This window comes from Eufriesea mexicana, unplaced genomic scaffold (genome assembly GCF_001483705.2).
Source record: "Eufriesea mexicana isolate 0111107269 unplaced genomic scaffold, ASM148370v2 scaffold474474897, whole genome shotgun sequence".
NCBI lineage: Eukaryota > Metazoa > Arthropoda > Insecta > Hymenoptera > Apidae > Eufriesea > Eufriesea mexicana.
Window position 1 is genome coordinate 58,292 of NW_016907931.1, and position 16,858 is coordinate 75,149.

General features: G+C 44.6%; 3 protein-coding genes across 3 annotated transcripts in view; all 3 read right to left on the reverse strand.

Moving 5' to 3' along the window:
- Positions 1 to 932: 932 nt before the first annotated feature.
- LOC108545950 (uncharacterized) lies at positions 933 to 8,794 on the reverse strand. Its single transcript, XM_017897821.1, is given in 7 exon segments — positions 933 to 5,004; positions 5,569 to 5,720; positions 5,797 to 5,935; positions 6,392 to 6,618; positions 7,013 to 7,134; positions 7,840 to 8,192; positions 8,726 to 8,794. Coding segments are annotated over 6 exon segments (3,156 nt in total). The 5' UTR covers positions 7,923 to 8,192; positions 8,726 to 8,794; the 3' UTR covers positions 933 to 2,571.
- Positions 8,795 to 10,091: 1,297 nt separating this feature from the next.
- On the reverse strand, positions 10,092 to 13,119 carry LOC108545966 (DNA damage-regulated autophagy modulator protein 1). The gene is made up of 7 exons (XM_017897844.1): positions 13,056 to 13,119; positions 12,520 to 12,615; positions 11,437 to 11,558; positions 11,127 to 11,353; positions 10,734 to 10,872; positions 10,497 to 10,654; positions 10,092 to 10,259 (listed from the first exon to the last, which is right to left on the reverse strand). The coding sequence occupies exons 2-7, from the start codon at positions 12,588 to 12,590 to the stop codon at positions 10,188 to 10,190; spliced, it is 789 nt and encodes a 262-aa protein (XP_017753333.1). The 5' UTR covers positions 12,591 to 12,615; positions 13,056 to 13,119; the 3' UTR covers positions 10,092 to 10,187.
- A 3,293-nt stretch (positions 13,120 to 16,412) lies between these two features.
- Positions 16,413 to 16,858, reverse strand: part of LOC108545958 (uncharacterized) — a 74,148-nt gene continuing 73,702 nt past the window's right edge. Inside the window, exon 8 of the mRNA XM_017897831.1 lies at positions 16,413 to 16,795. Within this exon, the coding sequence (XP_017753320.1) occupies positions 16,413 to 16,795 (383 nt within the window). The remainder of the gene's footprint in view (positions 16,796 to 16,858) is intronic.

Sequence of the window (16,858 nt, forward strand, 5' to 3'; positions counted from 1 at the left end):
GAGCGGGTATCGATCGACACTGCTCTCGCCCCGTGCGTCTCTTCGTGGATGCGAATTGTGAACTGTGCAGTAACGCGAGTTTTCCTCGTGATCTCATGGTGAAGCTCGGTGATCCGAGGGGATGCTGTCGGGATGAAAAAAGTCGCGGGGCTAACGCGATTCTCCGTCAAGAGCAACTGTCGCGCGATGTAATTGCAGCTCGGGGATGCTATCTTTTACAGATTCATCGATCTTTGGCGATTTTTCTTAATTCATCGAACAATCGTAGGAGCGACTGTATTCCTTGGAGATAAAAATGAATTTGTCGGGAAATTTTATTTAGAGAGACTTGAGATTTGAGACTTCTAAGGCTAACTATTTGAAACTGTAGAGTGTGTGGAATAAAGAAAACGAGTGAAGGGGTGAATGAATAGGATGCACGAATAAAAGGGAAGAGTTGTAAGGAAGAAAGGAGATTTATGAAAATAAAATTCGAAAGACCCAGCTTGGAGAGTCAGATGTTAAATCTCTATGTTGCGTGTACCTGTGTGGAACGAAACTGACTTTAATCCTCTTACATCAGTTTACCTGAAAGAAGGATGATCTCTTTACCCGAGTGCATATAAACAAACGAAACCGAGTCGGGAGATTTTTCACTTTCAAGAATAGGTATGCCCCGACGATGTTGGAGGTTCGCGAATATCATAAGCGTGGATGAACTTTGCCAAAATGGATTCGCGAGTTTGGTCGGAAAGTTTCTTATTGGAACCCGATCATCTCTGGCACGGTGAAATTAATTTGCCCATCTCTGGGGTCTAAACTTCGACCTTTGTGCTTATGGCCGCGCGGAACGACAGGGAAGGACGAGTACTCGGGGATGGGATGAAAGTGATTCACACACAGAAGCGATTACAAACGCGTTTGTAAGCGTTCTCGCAAGCTTGCTCCGCTTTTCTTTATTTTCTGTTTTTTTTTTCTCTCCTTTTCTTATCATATATATTACTTTTTTCCTCGTCCTCTCAGCAACGTGTTACACCTTGAAAAAAGAGGCTTACGATAGGTAGACATAAGTAGCGTTAAATCGTTAGATTAAAGTTTAATCAATTAGACAAATATGTACTGCACCTCGCGTACCCGCGATACGCGACGAGTTTTAGGCACTTTAGAACGTTACGTACGCGGTGCTAAATACCGTAACATGCTTAGCCCGTACTTTGCTCCATCGATAAGACTTATCTGCGGCATTCTTCTTTCTATTATCGTGCACTATCGTTTCACGCCGTGTCATCGTTTCTGGCACATACCCGTCTAGCGATCCGTAAACACCTTCTCTGGAAGCTCGTAGAAAGTTCTGATCGCGTCCCAATGGGACGCTATCCTCGCTTTCGTTTCTGCGCGAACTTTTCGCGTCTCGGCGGTTGCACGCGATAGCACCATTCCATCGGATTCTCGATGATACGAATAAAGGAAAGAAGATAAGAACAGGTTAAAACGAAGAAAAAATAGGGAAAATGTCTGTCTTCCTTCTCCGCCTGAAGGCTGCGGATTCTTATTGAACGAGCGTGTATATCAACGAACGAGTCGTATCTTTACCTACGATTAAAATTTTTCTCGTATTGCAAGCGTATCGTGTAAAAACATAATCGTGGGTCGTAAGCATAGCGTTTATCACAGACATCAGCTGCAGCTTCTGGACGTTTATGGTTGCAAATCATAGGTTCATCGTGGTCGGAAGTCACTGGATTAGGATGACCTTCTCCCTCCGCGAGATCCAAGACCAGTTTCACTGGGTAGTCTGCTAAGGTGACCTGGCTAGATGCTAGTTCAGACGATACGATTCTTTGATCCGTTCGGTGATTTCGTGGAATCGATGGTAGAACCGAAGAGCGACGTTCACACGTGCGTGATACCGACATGAGTGATGGTTGGATTTCTAATAACGATATGACATTGCACGGACCATGCGTCCGATTCGTTCGAAAAATCGTGTCGTCTGTATCAATTGTACGGAATCGGAATTGATCGCGTGCGACGGTTGCTTTGGTTGTCATCGGTAATTACAATGGAACTCTGCGAGGGAAACACCTATGGCAAACGTCGCAAGTTCGAGGTGAGTATTATAGGTGACACGGATTACGATTAATATCCAGCTTTTCGTTATTGACGGTATTTCCGCGTATCTCGTGAATGTTGTTCGATAAAGTAGAACGTCTGCTATGCTTCTCGGCTATCGCTAATGTCTACGTACGTTTCGGAGTTCGAACGGGTCGGTAGTTTTATACACATCGGGTTTACTCGACACTGCAACGCTAATCACATTCAGAAGGCTGAGCGAAAAGTCTAAAAATTCCTAAACACCGATGAAAGAACATTCTTACTGTCGGTCTTACTGGTAGAACAGGACGACGGTCACCTTGACAGAAACCTGGTCTTGGACGGGAAGTATTCGATAGGAAGTATCCGTGTGGAAGTGCGACGAAAAATAAAGGTAGTTAGTGCCATCTAACGTTACCATTCTTACGCGATATCTCGCGGATGCCACTAATGCTATGAATGGTTCTCGTGCCGGACGACAACCGTTCGCGAATAGCGTTATTGCAATAGGCCGCTTCTGTCGCAGCTGACGGACCTGAACGCGTCCTCCACGAGGTCCGTCAGACACCTGACTGCTTGCAATAGAGCCGCGAGGAGAAGAGATAGCGAAAGAGAGATCAGTTTGCTAGGCACTAACGCGTTCTCCGAGGAACTTTGACTTCTGCTCGATATCTTCTTTCTCTTTCTCTTGTCGGAACTTTTACCGCCATTCGAGTCTCTGTCCTTGTCCTGAACCTTGTCGCCGGAGACCGTGCTACGCCTGGTTCTGTTGGGTGACTTTTCGCTTGCATTCGGCAGGTTTACGCTCGATTCTTTCGCAATCTTTCCTCTCTTCTGCTCGTTCACGCTTTTCTGCTCGGTGAATCGTCGATTGGAACCAATGGACTCGAGTTTCCTACGAAAATCCTCCGGTTTCGTCTGCAAGATCGATCGACGGTTGTCGTCTGACCTCTTGTTCATTTTCGGATATCTGTTCTGAGATGCCTGCAGCATTTCTTCCGACCTCGCTTTCCCGGGAAAGTCCAAGAAGTTGCCGTTCGTCGACTCGAACAGCAAGTTCTGCAGAGAGCTCTTCCCGGGCTCGCGTTTGTCAGTGGAATCCAAATTCGAGAACGTCGAATTCTCGTCCAAAGAGTTCGTCCTACTGTGACACTTGTCGAGACAGAACAGCTTCTTCTCGGCGCACGTGGTGTTCAGGTTGTAGTCGATCAACGTCGTTTCCTCGGGTCCCGAGGAACAGAGCCTGATGTTCTCCTTGGTCTCGTCGAGGACGATTCTCCTAGGCAGAGTTTTGTTTAGGCTGTTCGGAATGAAATTCATGGCCTTCTCGTTGCAATTCGGATCTTCAGCGACCTCTTCTCGAAAAATCGTCGAGTTGTCCACGCAGTCGTTGTTCGAGCGATCTTCCATCGATCCCGATTGATTGTTGTCGTCTATGTTGGCCGTGTCTGACGATTCTTCGTTCGAGGCGTCGAAAACGCCAGCACCAGCGTCGTCGTCCTCGTTGTCGTTGTCTTTCACGGTTATCTTGCGAGCTTCCCAAACTTCTTCTTCCTCCTCTTCCTCTTCCTCCTCTTCCTCGTTCTCGTCTTTGTCGTCAGACGCGTGGTTCGAGGACCTCCTCTTGTTTATTACAGGAACGATACCGTCGGAATAGAGAAGGTCCTGAACGTCGTAAAGACTTTTCTCGATGCTTGGACTTTTGTACAAAAGATTCCTCAATTCCGGTATATCGAGGTCCTGCACGTGTAGCAAATTCTGCTCGATGTTCAAGAGACTCTCCTCTATCTGGACGAGACACTGTTCGATATCGCAGGCTGGTTCAGAGCTAGGATTACTTCTCGCTTCCGGCACCCTGGTTTTCGTGGACTCGTCGGTAGCCACGTGCTCGGGATTCTCCGACTGCTGCTTTTGGTCTTCCAATACGTAGTTATTAGCGATCAGATGTTCTCTCCAGGACTCTATCGGCCAACCGACCGCCTGCAACAGCTCCCTCTGCTGCGTTTGGCTATCGTAAAACACCCTGTAATTGCTGTGACTATTAGCTACCTCGTAGTTGGTATTTTGTCTAGTGTCCCAGGCTAGCTGATCAGTCTCTACGTTCTCCCTGAGGCTTCGTTCTCTGTTCTCCGATGACATGCTGTGATCGCCATGACTGTTGGCCACGGAATAATTACCGACTTCGTCGCGATTAGCCTCCAGATAATTCCTGATAGCCAATTCCGAGTATAGCTCGGTGTACCTGGTGTGACTGCTGGATTCCTTGTAAGCGTTCTCGTGGCTGTTCGCCAGTGGATAGGTGGAGCTTTGATCGAATTCTTCTCTGAGTATCCTCGACCCTTCTCGTCTCGCTCTGCTGTAAATCGAAGACTCGTCTTTACCGTGGCTGTTAGCGTCGTCGTTCTCGTCGTCTATGTCTATGGCCCCTTCTGGGTAAGGTAGTTCCTGCGATTCGTCGGGTACGATACCGGATTCGAGACAGGAATCGTCTATCAGTATGTAGCCGTCTAAGACGTTCTCATCCAGGTCGATCCAATTCTTCGAACGATCCTCACCCCGTTTCTGCGTCTGTTCCACGTCGTCCTGTTCGCTTGTTTGTCGTCGGCGCTCGCGTATCATCGGGTCATGCACGTGTATTTGCACCGGGCAGAGGACGTCGGTTCTCCCCTCGATCTCACAGGTCGCGGGTGGTGTCGTCGGTACAAGCGGCGCGACTTCGTCCAAAAGGGCTTCTCGAGATTCACGGTACCTGTAACCGGGACACGGGGTGTTCACTGGAGAGTGAGAGAGGAGATTGACGTAACCACCGGCGCCTCTGCCTATGAGCGATCAAGTAATCGTTGTTGGGTCTCGACTGTGACCTACAACGGAGTCCTGGCTCTCACTTATTGCCTCGGTGCTCAGGCTTGTTCGATTCAGGGTGTATATCACCTGGGTGCGAAAAGAATACGTTAAACTTGCTATCAGAGAAATAGAACAATTTCTAAAATAACTTAATTATATCTAGGAAATGTTATCCGTCAGCTACTATCTATAACCGAGTGAGAATATAAATAATTATATTAAAATAGTTACGAATCAAAGTGTAAATTGCGCTAGAAAGCACGGAAGAGTAGAAATTTATTCGCACTAAGATATGGCACTAAATTTTAATTGATTCATAAGGTGCAATTTGGCTTGTAAGTGGTTCAATTATACTGTCTGCCACAGCACTAAAACTCATAACGCGAGACTCTCACTCTTTGTCTGTTCTATATGGCCACTCCTCCATTGAATGACTCATGCACGCATCTTGCACACAGTGTACTTCCATTAAATACGTTCAGTCTACCCTGACATTCAAAGTCCATCCAAAACCTGGGGCTTCACCCTTCTCTCGCACCCTATCCTAAAACTCGCATCCCTAACATTCCAGGGTACATTGACTCGATGCGAACGTTCACGTGGAATTCTCATCCTCTTTGACTAATTATCGTAATATTTATCCTTATCTACCTTCGGATGGCTCAGTTTGATGTTTCGAAATTCGTTGCTGAACGTCAAAATGTACACGCAGAATGCCGTCGCGCACATCCACTCCGCGATCGTACTAGCCACGTGCAGTTCCCAACCACCGTCTTCCTTGTGCCATTTTCGAGGGTTCTTACCTGAAAACAAAGGTCGTGGGTGTTAATACGCGAGAGAGGAGCGCGAAGATCGGCGAGGGAAACGCAACGAACCAACCCTCATAGGCAAAGTTTGACAGTATTGCGGTGACGATGGTCACGGTGTAACAAACGGTGCAAAAGGTGGACAATGCCGTCCGTAGATGCGCCAGTCTCAACGAACATCCAAGTGGATGCATGTAGAACGAACACACAGCCTGGAAACAAAACGCGCGAAGAATGAGAGCCATGAAAGAACTGGCTAACCGAAGACAATGGCGACCGTGGATAAATCAGCTTTCCAGCAAATTACGCAAGTCACGTATCAGACTTCATTTAGCGAGATCCAATTACGAGACATTAAGCGGTTCATCCACGGTCTTTTAACAAGTTTCAATTATCGTTGTTTCATCGAGACAGGTGGAAGCTGCGTTCGACTCTTTGTTAAAGGGAAATGGAAAATTTCCAAGGATGTGCATTATTGAATTTTTACTCGAGCAGAGCGGAAGCTTGTAGTTATTAAGCTGAGCAACGAAAGAAGCTCAGGAGCTGAGGGATAATTATAGAGAGGAATTGTCGATTTTATGTTGGTCTCGTCGGAATGTCGGCTTTCGCGTAAATAGAAGTCGATTTAGAATTTTGCGTAAATAAGTCTTACCACAGAGGGTACGTACCTGTGACCAAAAGTATAGGGTGCCACCACCGAAGCAGAGAAGAGCACCGACAAAGTGCACTACGAGCATGGAAGTCTCTTGAAAATTCGCGACCACGGTGAGGCCGAAGGTTGACGTTAGGCCAAATATTAAAGCCCAGTAATTCCATTTTGGTAGAGAAGCTTGCAGATTGTAGGTATCAGAGCATTCCTTCACTATGGAATACCGTATGTAGATCACGAATGACACTGCAATAATTAAACGAAACAGGAATTACTACTATCTGGTATTAATATATCACCTTAATTACATAACGCGATTATAATTCAAAATCATATCAACGATCCTTTTATCGTCTCTTATCGATAAAATGCATGACAAATTTTCATCGGTCGACACATACCCGGTATTCGCACCAGTTTCGGTGTACCTCTCTTTTTCCATTTTTTGAAATTTATGGAAACAAGTTTGACGACGTTCGTCCTCGAAATCAAATGCTATTTCTGTTCTACGAAACTCTCGCTTGTTCCCTAGCGAACGAGAATCGAGGTCACTGTACCATGTGCGAGGTGTCAATCGATTTCCTTGCCCCGACTGTATCGAAAATTTCAAATCTACTCGTCGTCGACTCGGTGCACTCACTGAACATAGCGATCATGTTGATAAACTGGGCGAATATGCAGCTTTCCGGTGCGTAGGCAGCCGTATCCGAGATGTAAGGAAAAGTCGCCTCCACGTGGCCCAACAGCACTGCTATTACGTAACTGCAAAATCCAAATAAACCGGTGTCTTTGATCGAGTCATAAATCTTCGTAAAGCTTCAACAAACTTTTCGTCGATGGCACGGTGAAAAATGAAGATGAGCCATAGACGGTGCGCTTTTCTTTAGCAGGAAGATATAGCAAAGCGTTAATCGGGAGTTTTAGAAAGTGATATGCATATTCAATGGATGCAAAGTAATGCACGTTAGCGAGAATTATGCGTCAGCAGATGCTAATTCGACGTTTTATCTGCTTACGTTGTATGAATCAGATATGGTCCATCTAATATTTCTTCGGGTTATCAGACGTATAATTTTATTGTCCTTGCAATGGCTATTTTCTTTCGTCCATATCGATACGTTTCTCATAACATTACCAAGAAAAATAATCGCGCAAGCTAGCATTCGCGGTTGGTCATGGAGGTTCGTGCAATTTGCAATCCAAATTTTCAATCGAGGAATGCTTCCCGTTGCACTTTGCATACAATCAGACGCCCAAAGTTTCGTTTCTTTGTCGAAACTAAAAGAAGAAAGCGCTCGGACTCGGTAGCCGACTTGATCAACGCAAGCAGCTACTGCATGTGCGTAGGTGAATTTTTGCCGGAAAGAAATATCTCCGAGCCAATTAGAAAGGAAAGCATGAAAGGAATTGCCAGCATGATAGTCGAGTAACACGAATCATGGTGGTAACTCGTGATAATTCTCTTACGTCAAAATGAAAACGGAAGGCAACGAAATGAACAGGATGATCGGCAGGTAGTGGAGGTTGACCAAGAAGTCCTCTCTGTCCATGTTTCCAGTGGGCGTTTGCGGTTATCGTCGATTTTCCCGCCGGAACCAATGACGTCAGGCGACGACGTCAGCGAACGACGTCGCTATCGAGGAGACACACGCGTCGTTGCACGCGTCCACGAGCCACGAGCACTCATGCTCGTCTGTTCCAAGAGGCTGGACCTCTTATACCACTTGCTTCCCCGTAGGAATCAGCCGCTACGATGCATGGAGCCACCGCACTGCAGTTCCACTGCCATCCACCTCCTCCCACGATCTATGTACCCTTGACTAAAAAAAAAAAAAAAGCAACAAAGTGTCACGTGGTAGCCTACACGGTGGGAAATAAACTCGTTCTGTTTTCGACGTCGTTGTTTCTCCAGTAACCAGCTGTAAGTATAGCTCGATTCACACTTGGTATTATAAATATCTCGATTCTATCGTGGCATATACACCTATGTATACGTATATACACTCAGGGGATATTTGAGAATTCAGGACAACTCCGGAATAATTATTTTTGATAACTCGATACGATAACTCGTGTGAACGCGAGACTATTAGAACGATGCAAATGACACATGTGCGCTATTGACTCTAGTCGACGAACTGCGCGCCAGAAATATCGTGCGTGATATCAAAGCAGGAAAGTTGCAGCAAGTGGCCGTAGCACACATCACCGCGACAGTTTGTCGACAACTGAAGAACGACACGCCTCGAAACGCGTGCACGAGACAGCTCGTTGCAAATATTCTCACGCGGGCGTTGTCTAGGGACACACAGGGATGGGGACCCTCGCTGCGAAATGCCAGGGGAAGCCTTACCGCGTAGCAACGACACTCGAAAACAGTCGACTCTTCTGACCGACGTGGACGCGAAAACGTCGTCTCTACCTTCCACACCGTCTTCCTCTTCCCCTCGACACGAGCTGTCCACGATTCGTCGCGTTGCACCGAAACTGGAAACTCTTTCGATAGGGGCTGCACACGGCTGAAGGTCTTCTCAGCGCACCCAACAGCACCCAATAGCACTCGACGGCACCTAACAGCACCCGACACTCTCCTCACTGTCACGTTGATAGTGTACGAAGAGATATACGCGAAATCCCACTCGGTTCTTCTTTCTCTTCCGATTCCTTGCACCCACGCGAGTCTCGAGCCTTTGTTTGAGAGGCCAGGGTGAAGAGCGAGCAGAATCGCAGAGGTTATGGCCGACTGTGCGCGATCGATGTTGTGCCAGCGAGTACGGCGCTCTCAGCAGCTGCGCCACGAGACTGACGCCGACGTCGTTACTGGCAGACGTTCTCCAACAAACGTTTATCCTGGTTCTACCCGCGATCGTGTCTCGATAATGTATATACGTGTGCCGCTTATCGATGCCGGCGCACCCTACTCGGATAATCGCTGTTTCGCTTTACGACCGTTGCTCAAATGAATTTCTCCTAACGAATTTACGTCTCTGCCGGGTCTCTACTTTTTCCACCAACTTAGATGTACCCCGGGTTCTCTGTAGTCGCGGATATTCGTGGAAAATCCAAACTATCGAGTCGGGACTTCTTGAACTCTAGCCTGGTCTGTCAGCTGCAGGCTTCGTTTCTCGATGAAAGTCGATTTGGTTAGGTGACCCGTGGGTATTTCGTGGAATTTCCGGGTGACGGATTTTCGATATATCCCTTTTACATATTTCTTGCTTTAATAATCTCTTAATTCTCAAGGACTTCTAAATTCGGTTAAAGCGTAGGAAATGTTTCTGCGGACAGCATTCCTGTACTTCGATCCCGGGTAGCACTCGAGGTTAAGATTTCTGGAAAATTTCTGCATCACCAGAAGCAGGTTCGATCGAGTGAATAGGAAGAGAGATAAATCACGTTCGTCGACGAAGCGCACTTTTCACGAGAATGTACGAAGAGTCGAGAGAAATTTCGGTTTAATATTAGACGTTGACAATTATTTGTCGTTGTAATTTTCGAGATCGATCTCGTATGATATTCTATCCTTTTTTTTTTTCAAAAAATTCGAGATTCTTCGTCTGTTGGATCGATCAGGCGATTTGCTACTTCAAGCGACGGACTTTATCGACCACCAGAACAACGAAACGTCGGCATCTGTTGGCAAATAGGGTTGCGAATCAGGGTAACGCGCTAAGCAGTCGGGATAATCGTGGGAGGTAAAGGCAAAAGGAAGATGCACATAGAAAGTAGCATTAATTAAAATTATTTTGCATCGCGCACATTAAAGAGGAAACATAATTTAATACTCAATAGCAGCGTAAACATTCGTGGAATTTTTAAGTATCTTGAACCTGCGGGCTCAGCTTGTGCGGCAATTTCAAATCTTGATTCTTGTCTAGGTATATCAGCTGAAAACAGAAGACCGGGGATTATTAAGAAGTAAATTTCTTCGTATTTTAATTCAACTCCGTCGCGATAAGATTAATCGCGCGTCGATTATCGGGTAGCCACTTTGAGGCTGTAAACACGTAGGAGAGGCGTGACATTGTAAAGTATGAATCGGGATACGCTGTTAATTGCTCGTACCTACGACGTGACGAAATACCTGTACTCATTGCAAAATTAATGTAACGAGGAAGAAGTACCGTAACCACAGGATCCTCGAAGTTGATTAATCGGAACTCCGGCACGAAGGTGAGGAGGAAAATGCAATAAACAATCGCGAGGACCCATTCGGAAATGGCGCTAGCGACGTGCCAGCCCCAGCCACCGTCCGTTGGCAGCCATTTCTTGTAATCGTTGCCTGTAACTCATGCGAGCCTCGTTATTCCATCGTCCTTTTACTCCTGTCTCGAAATTTTTATTCCACGTCGGAACATTACCTTGGAACTCTAACATTGAAATGTAGCCGGGCAAGATCGTGGTGATGGTTAGAATTAACGTCAGAACCGAGAGAATTGCGCGAATGTATACCACTATCCTTCCGTTCACTGCTGGCACCATTTTCTGACTCAGATACGTCTGAAAATGTTGAATATTAATTATAATATATGCGAATAGCTGTTTCCTTATCTTCAGTGGCGTAACTAATTTTTTAAAACGTATTTTGCTTTTTAATTAATAGCAGGAGTTAATATATTTAATAGTCAGAAGTCTCGACCGAAAGCAATTACGCGTGATTGGTAATTAGAGAAACGAGAGTCTGTAACCAGTCAGAACCACCTCGACTGATTTGGTAATTCTAAGGATAAACGGGTATTAAATATATACCGCACCTGAAGGCAAAAGTAAATGGTTCCAGCTGTGAAGCACGTCATTGCCCCGATCATGTGAGCCGCGACTACCCGGGCTTCTTGAAAATTCGCCAAAATGTCTAGTCCGAAACAGGCTAAGGCGCCGCACCATGCCGTCATAACAACGACTTTCTTGCTAACGAGATCGTTACCCCTTTCCAATTGCCATTGGGAAACTTGTCGATGTCTGATGTACACGCAACAGGCGACTAAAATACACACGTACGCTGACGTTAAACGGGATTCGACGAATAAACGGGTACTTTTCAACGTAATGCTGATCGAAATTTACGGAGCAACGCGGCTATATTAAGGAATTGGGCAAATATACAGGATTCCGGAGACAGGGTGCCTGTTTCCGATATGTATGGAAATCCCGGTACCACATGGTCCCACTGCACCGACATCGTGTACCTGAAACGTGATTAATTCGAAAGCTCGAGTAATTACATCTTGGGATTACGTTAAGATTTATTTCTTAAATTATTTAAATCGAGTCGAAATTTAATTTAAAAAGATTCTAACTCGAATAATTAGACTAAAGATCGTAACTTAGCAAATAATAAAATACAACACGCGATGTTGCGAATTGGAGATCAAATTTTGAAGTACACAATTTAATTCTTAATACTCGGCTAATTTTTCTAATTAGCAAGAGAATCGAAGAATTTTGACCTTCGATATCTCGGTGAGCAAATTAACATGCACGCGAAATATCGCGATAAAATCATCGAGATTCAGTATAATTTTCCTTTAACGGCAGGAGCACTTCGATCGAGCATGATGCGTTTCGATGTTGCGAATCATTCAATCGCTCATGCGCGATTGAAAGCGGTTTTATTTACAGAACAATGATCCCCGTGAAGCGTACACAGCGGAGTATAATGAATCAAACTAATCGCGATTTGCACCATGCTGTCAGAAACAGAACGCGTGGCTGTCGTTGTTTCTCATACCATGGCCTTGATCGACCGTAAACTAGCCAACAAGCATATCGAGCATTAGTTCCTCGCGTTTCGATTACGCTTTTTATCGTGAACCACTGTTCCGATAAATCCTTGTTTGACAGAGAATTGCTCGACACCGTGTCTTCGAAGGAATAATTTATGGAAATAAAATTCTTCGACTCTTTCTTCCATTTTCATCCACTTTCAAGGCTGAATCCAGGAACCGAAGAAACTTCAAATTTGTTTCTACAGATAATTCTAATCATCGATAATTTTTCAGACATTTTGTAGTTATTTGATCGTTGAAGTTACCTTGGGTAGATTTTTATTTTTAAAAGAGAGCATATTTGGCAATTTTTGATTTATTGGAGTTAAAAGAAAATTGTTTCTTTTATTATTAGAAATTGTATTTGCCACGATAGACTTACGTAATGAGAAACGTCACTGGAATCAAGATAAAAAGGCTCAACGGGAGAACGTGCAACTTTCCGTAGGGCATTCTCGTCCTCGCTCGTTCTGGAGCGCTGAAAAATAACGTATCCCTTATCAAAAGTTACTATCGCGTTCCAGGTGTCTCGATTTCCATGATCAAGCACAGTCGTGACAACTAAACACTGGTAGTACCACCTGTTTACGTCTATCTCGTCTCGAAGACATGCAGAAATGCAAACGAGGAATTGAAATTAAAATCTTAGCCCAGATGCATTAATCAAAGCAGATATTTCAAATGAAAAGTAGGAATTTTAAAACACGATCTACATCATTCGCAGCAAGATGCAAAATTTCCACTCGATCGAGTTATTTATCACGTGCAGCAATTATCGCGTTTTTGCTAAGGTATAGTCAAAGTTCGCCAATTAGAACAGCACTGCTTTTTGATCGAGAAATGAACGATCTGAGATCTAGTCTGAGCTAAGAATATGAGAGATTCGTAGGATTTTTTCGCAGAAATCTGACGTCTTACCTCGACAAATCGGACAGCTGGAATTCTTTTTAAACTAACTGAGGCTACGCGAGGAAGGCACCTTCATGGGGTGCCTTGAAGCGACTGCTCGTCAGCGCTGCTAACACACCTCTTGCCCTACGCAACCTGTCGATCACTGATTAACGCACACGATTACGTTGAACCGCAATTAACCGTCTGATCCCATTCTTGTCCAAGCTCTTTTTATTTTCATACGACTCGATCACCTTTTTAGAAATTATCCGGGAATTGACCTTACAGAAAATAGAAAGATCAACGTTGCTATTGTCCAATTCAACTGGACTGCAAAGATAACAAATTTTGCAAATTGCAATAAAATGTATATAAAATCTGTATCGCAATCAATTTCTGTACGTACACGAGATCGATTGATTGTAATTATTATACGATTTCAAAGAATCGAAGGATCGATATGCAGAGATTTGCTTCGCGTTCGATTTATTATTAGGCTGTTTCAGAAATCCCGAATTCAAAGTTCAGCAAGCAGGGAAGAAAATAGCAATCGTGTGGAAAATCGTACGAATCGCAGGTTTATTGGTCACATCTGAGGTCGGATCGTGACTAAAGCGAGTTAGAATTTATCGATAAAGCGTAGTCGCTGCACACCGAGTTGCGTTCGATAATTCTCGCATGCCAATGCACGTAACAAATGTTTTACTACTGGCTACCAAGAATTCGTAATTAACGTCGTATTATCGGCTTTGTGTACACCGGTATCGTAATGGAACATTCGGCTGCACTGTTCCCATTGCGTAATTCATCTTTCATCTGCAGCTCTGCGATCCTAATTGGAAAGAAAACGAATTTCTCTTCGTTTCGTCGAAGAAAACAATTCGTATTATTCACTTCCCTTTTTATTCATTTTGCATTCCATTCGCCTCTGATTACTTATTCATTCGTCTAACGAAAATCTGCATAGTCGATGTAATAATTATCCGGAGTGTAGACCGAGTCACGTACGTGTATACTTAAAGTAGAAATTTGAAACTTACGTAAGAAAATGTATGTTTGAAAGATTTCCAATTTTCACTCGATTTCTGACATAATTCAAAATTCAACCGAACGAATTTGTCTGTCTATTAATTCAGACGACCGACATTCCAATATATTGAAAGAAAACAATCCTTTACCGAGCAGTCATTAATTTGAGATATTCGAGGAACGAAGAAACGCGGGTACTTACTCACGTCCCTGGTCGTGGGAAGAGCTGCAAGTCGAACCATGTGCAACGTTATCTCTGCTTTAAGAAGTTAATTGCAGCGAGTGGTGTATGCGTAAAGTAGGTTAATGAAAGAAAATCTAATTGTGCCGGAAGAATTTCGTACGAATTACCGTGAATAATTTCTTTATCTCTCATTGCTATTCACTTCCCCTCCAGCGGGAATAAAATTGTAATAAGGAGTAAAATCGTAAATGAAACAACGCGGTACTTGATAAAATCACGTTTTTGTATTAACAGCGTTACAATATTACAATATAGGCAGTTTATTCGGTGTCGTTTCCGTTGTTGCAGCGTGTAATAAACAAGTGATTCATAAATTATTGTTCCTCGCGTTGCGAATACAACGCGTTCGACTAGTAGCCTTGTGTTATCGCCGCGATAACAGTAATACGATAAACGTAACTTAAACGCCAGTTACGCAGGCAGGTTTTCGAGTCATTAAAATAACGTCTTATTAAAAGTAATATTACGACTGGTTGCCGATTACCATGACATTCCATGAATTTCCATTCATCGGTATTCCTAATTTGAACTGACATTTTTCTCGAATAAAGTTATCATCTTCTTAAATAAAAAAGAAAAGGGAAAAGAAAAGAACCATAAAACACCAGTCTGATTTCCCTGTACAAATTTTCTCTTCGGTATTCGGTTGCTTTTAAATCGTTCTTAGTCAACTATATCGGAGCACCTTAACTCCTTTGTCTACGATACCGTGTGAGGAATCGAGCCAAACACCAGTAACATAGGTCAAAGGCGTGGTTTGTAGAATCAAACGTAAACATCGTCAGGTTCGAACAGGCTCGCGGTTAAATTTCGCAGATATTTCCTGTCTCACACTCAGTTGCGTGTTGTTCTTCGTCGCGTTCGCACGAAGTGACTCGACCTGTGACCGACCTATTGACTGTGCCACGCACCATCGGGATCTTCGACGCCGTAGGACAAGGAGTTAAAGGTAATCTACGTTATAACAGCACACGCATCTGTATACGCTCTTTTATCACGTATATAAGCGCGTCACTGTGTATATGTACATGCCATGCGTATGTATAATTCTAATATAAATAGTTTGATAAATAAATAGTGTCGTTATCTCTTCGCGTTTGTACCGGCCGCGGTTCGCTCGATCACAGAGAGAAATCTGCACAGCGGGTAGGATTCTCTCAAAATGGCTCGAGCGACGGTACAAGGATAAACTCTTGTATCTGGCTACATGTTCGTATCGCTATACTATACCATCTATCGCTGCATACGAATTTCGTTTGGACTAGTTTCGATATCTTTAGCTAGCGTTGCCTACGTGTAAGCAGTATCCTTCGAAGAAGGCTCTAGGTCACGACTTTTATTACACCGACATGAGTCGTACGATCCTCGTTTACTTCGTGTCGGACATATCGGACAAAAGAAAACAAAAAAAGAAATTACGGAGACACGGAAAGTTTGAAATTCGGACGTCACGCGGACAAAGGATCGTTTGACTCGTGCATCTACGCGTGGCAGTGAACTAGCACGAAGCTTAAATAAAGGACGTCGACGCGAGTCGAGGTTATCTCCATGTGGACGGAACGTTTCCGTGGTTCCTCTCGTCGAAAGCCGACGTTATTGTCCTTAATTGCACCGCGAATTAAGTGACCCTTACTGGAATCCCTTACGTTGTCCAGATTGACGTGCCACTGTTCGCAAACTATCAGCTAATACGATCTCTAACGGTACCTTAAATCAAACAGGAACAAACGAGACAGACGATCGAAGGCAGCGCGATAACGAGAAGAGTCAGCCTCTTAGACCTATCAACCCTCTCAGATTTGCCAACCCTCTCTCAACTTTATCCTTTCTTCTAATTTCCCACTTTCGAAACGCACCGCGTAACAATCGCCTAACAATATCCATCCGTTTTGTACCATTGCGATCAACGAATATATCGGTATAAAATTCGCAAAATACTCCTCCTTCGCGTTCGCAGTTTGCCACGCAACTTATGCGAGAAAATGAACGATCGTAATTTAAAATAATTCGAGTAATCATTTATAACGAATCTCATCCGAAATCATCCTCGAGAGCGTGTCAACGGCTCCTTGGATCTTTCCCTTCTCTCGGCTGTGATGTTGACGATCGAGCTACGTGCTGGCCTCGTCGATCACCGTGATCATTCTGTTATTAGGAGGCACATTCGTCGCGTGCCATTTAGGCTTGGGTTCCGGTTCTTCGATCGCCGGTTGAGGTGCCGGGAGTCGATCCACGTTGGATTGACCGCCCTTAGATCGAGCTAGGGACCATCTTCGACCTCGACGGTCCGTGATGATCGGCATTTCGGCTATCAGATTGTTCTCGAACTCCGACAGCATCAGGTAGTTCTCGACCTTGTTGCACGAGGTTATGCAATCGCCGATGTAATCGAGATCCTCGAGCATGTTGTCGGGAAGATCCATGTCCGCGATCCCTTCTTCGGAGATGCAGGTTAACTCGGGTTTCTCCGGGGCTAGGCCGTCGATCAGTTCGCCTGAAACGTGGTTGGTACTTTCACTAGCTCGCTCCGGTGTTTAATTTATCGTTCGATAAAACT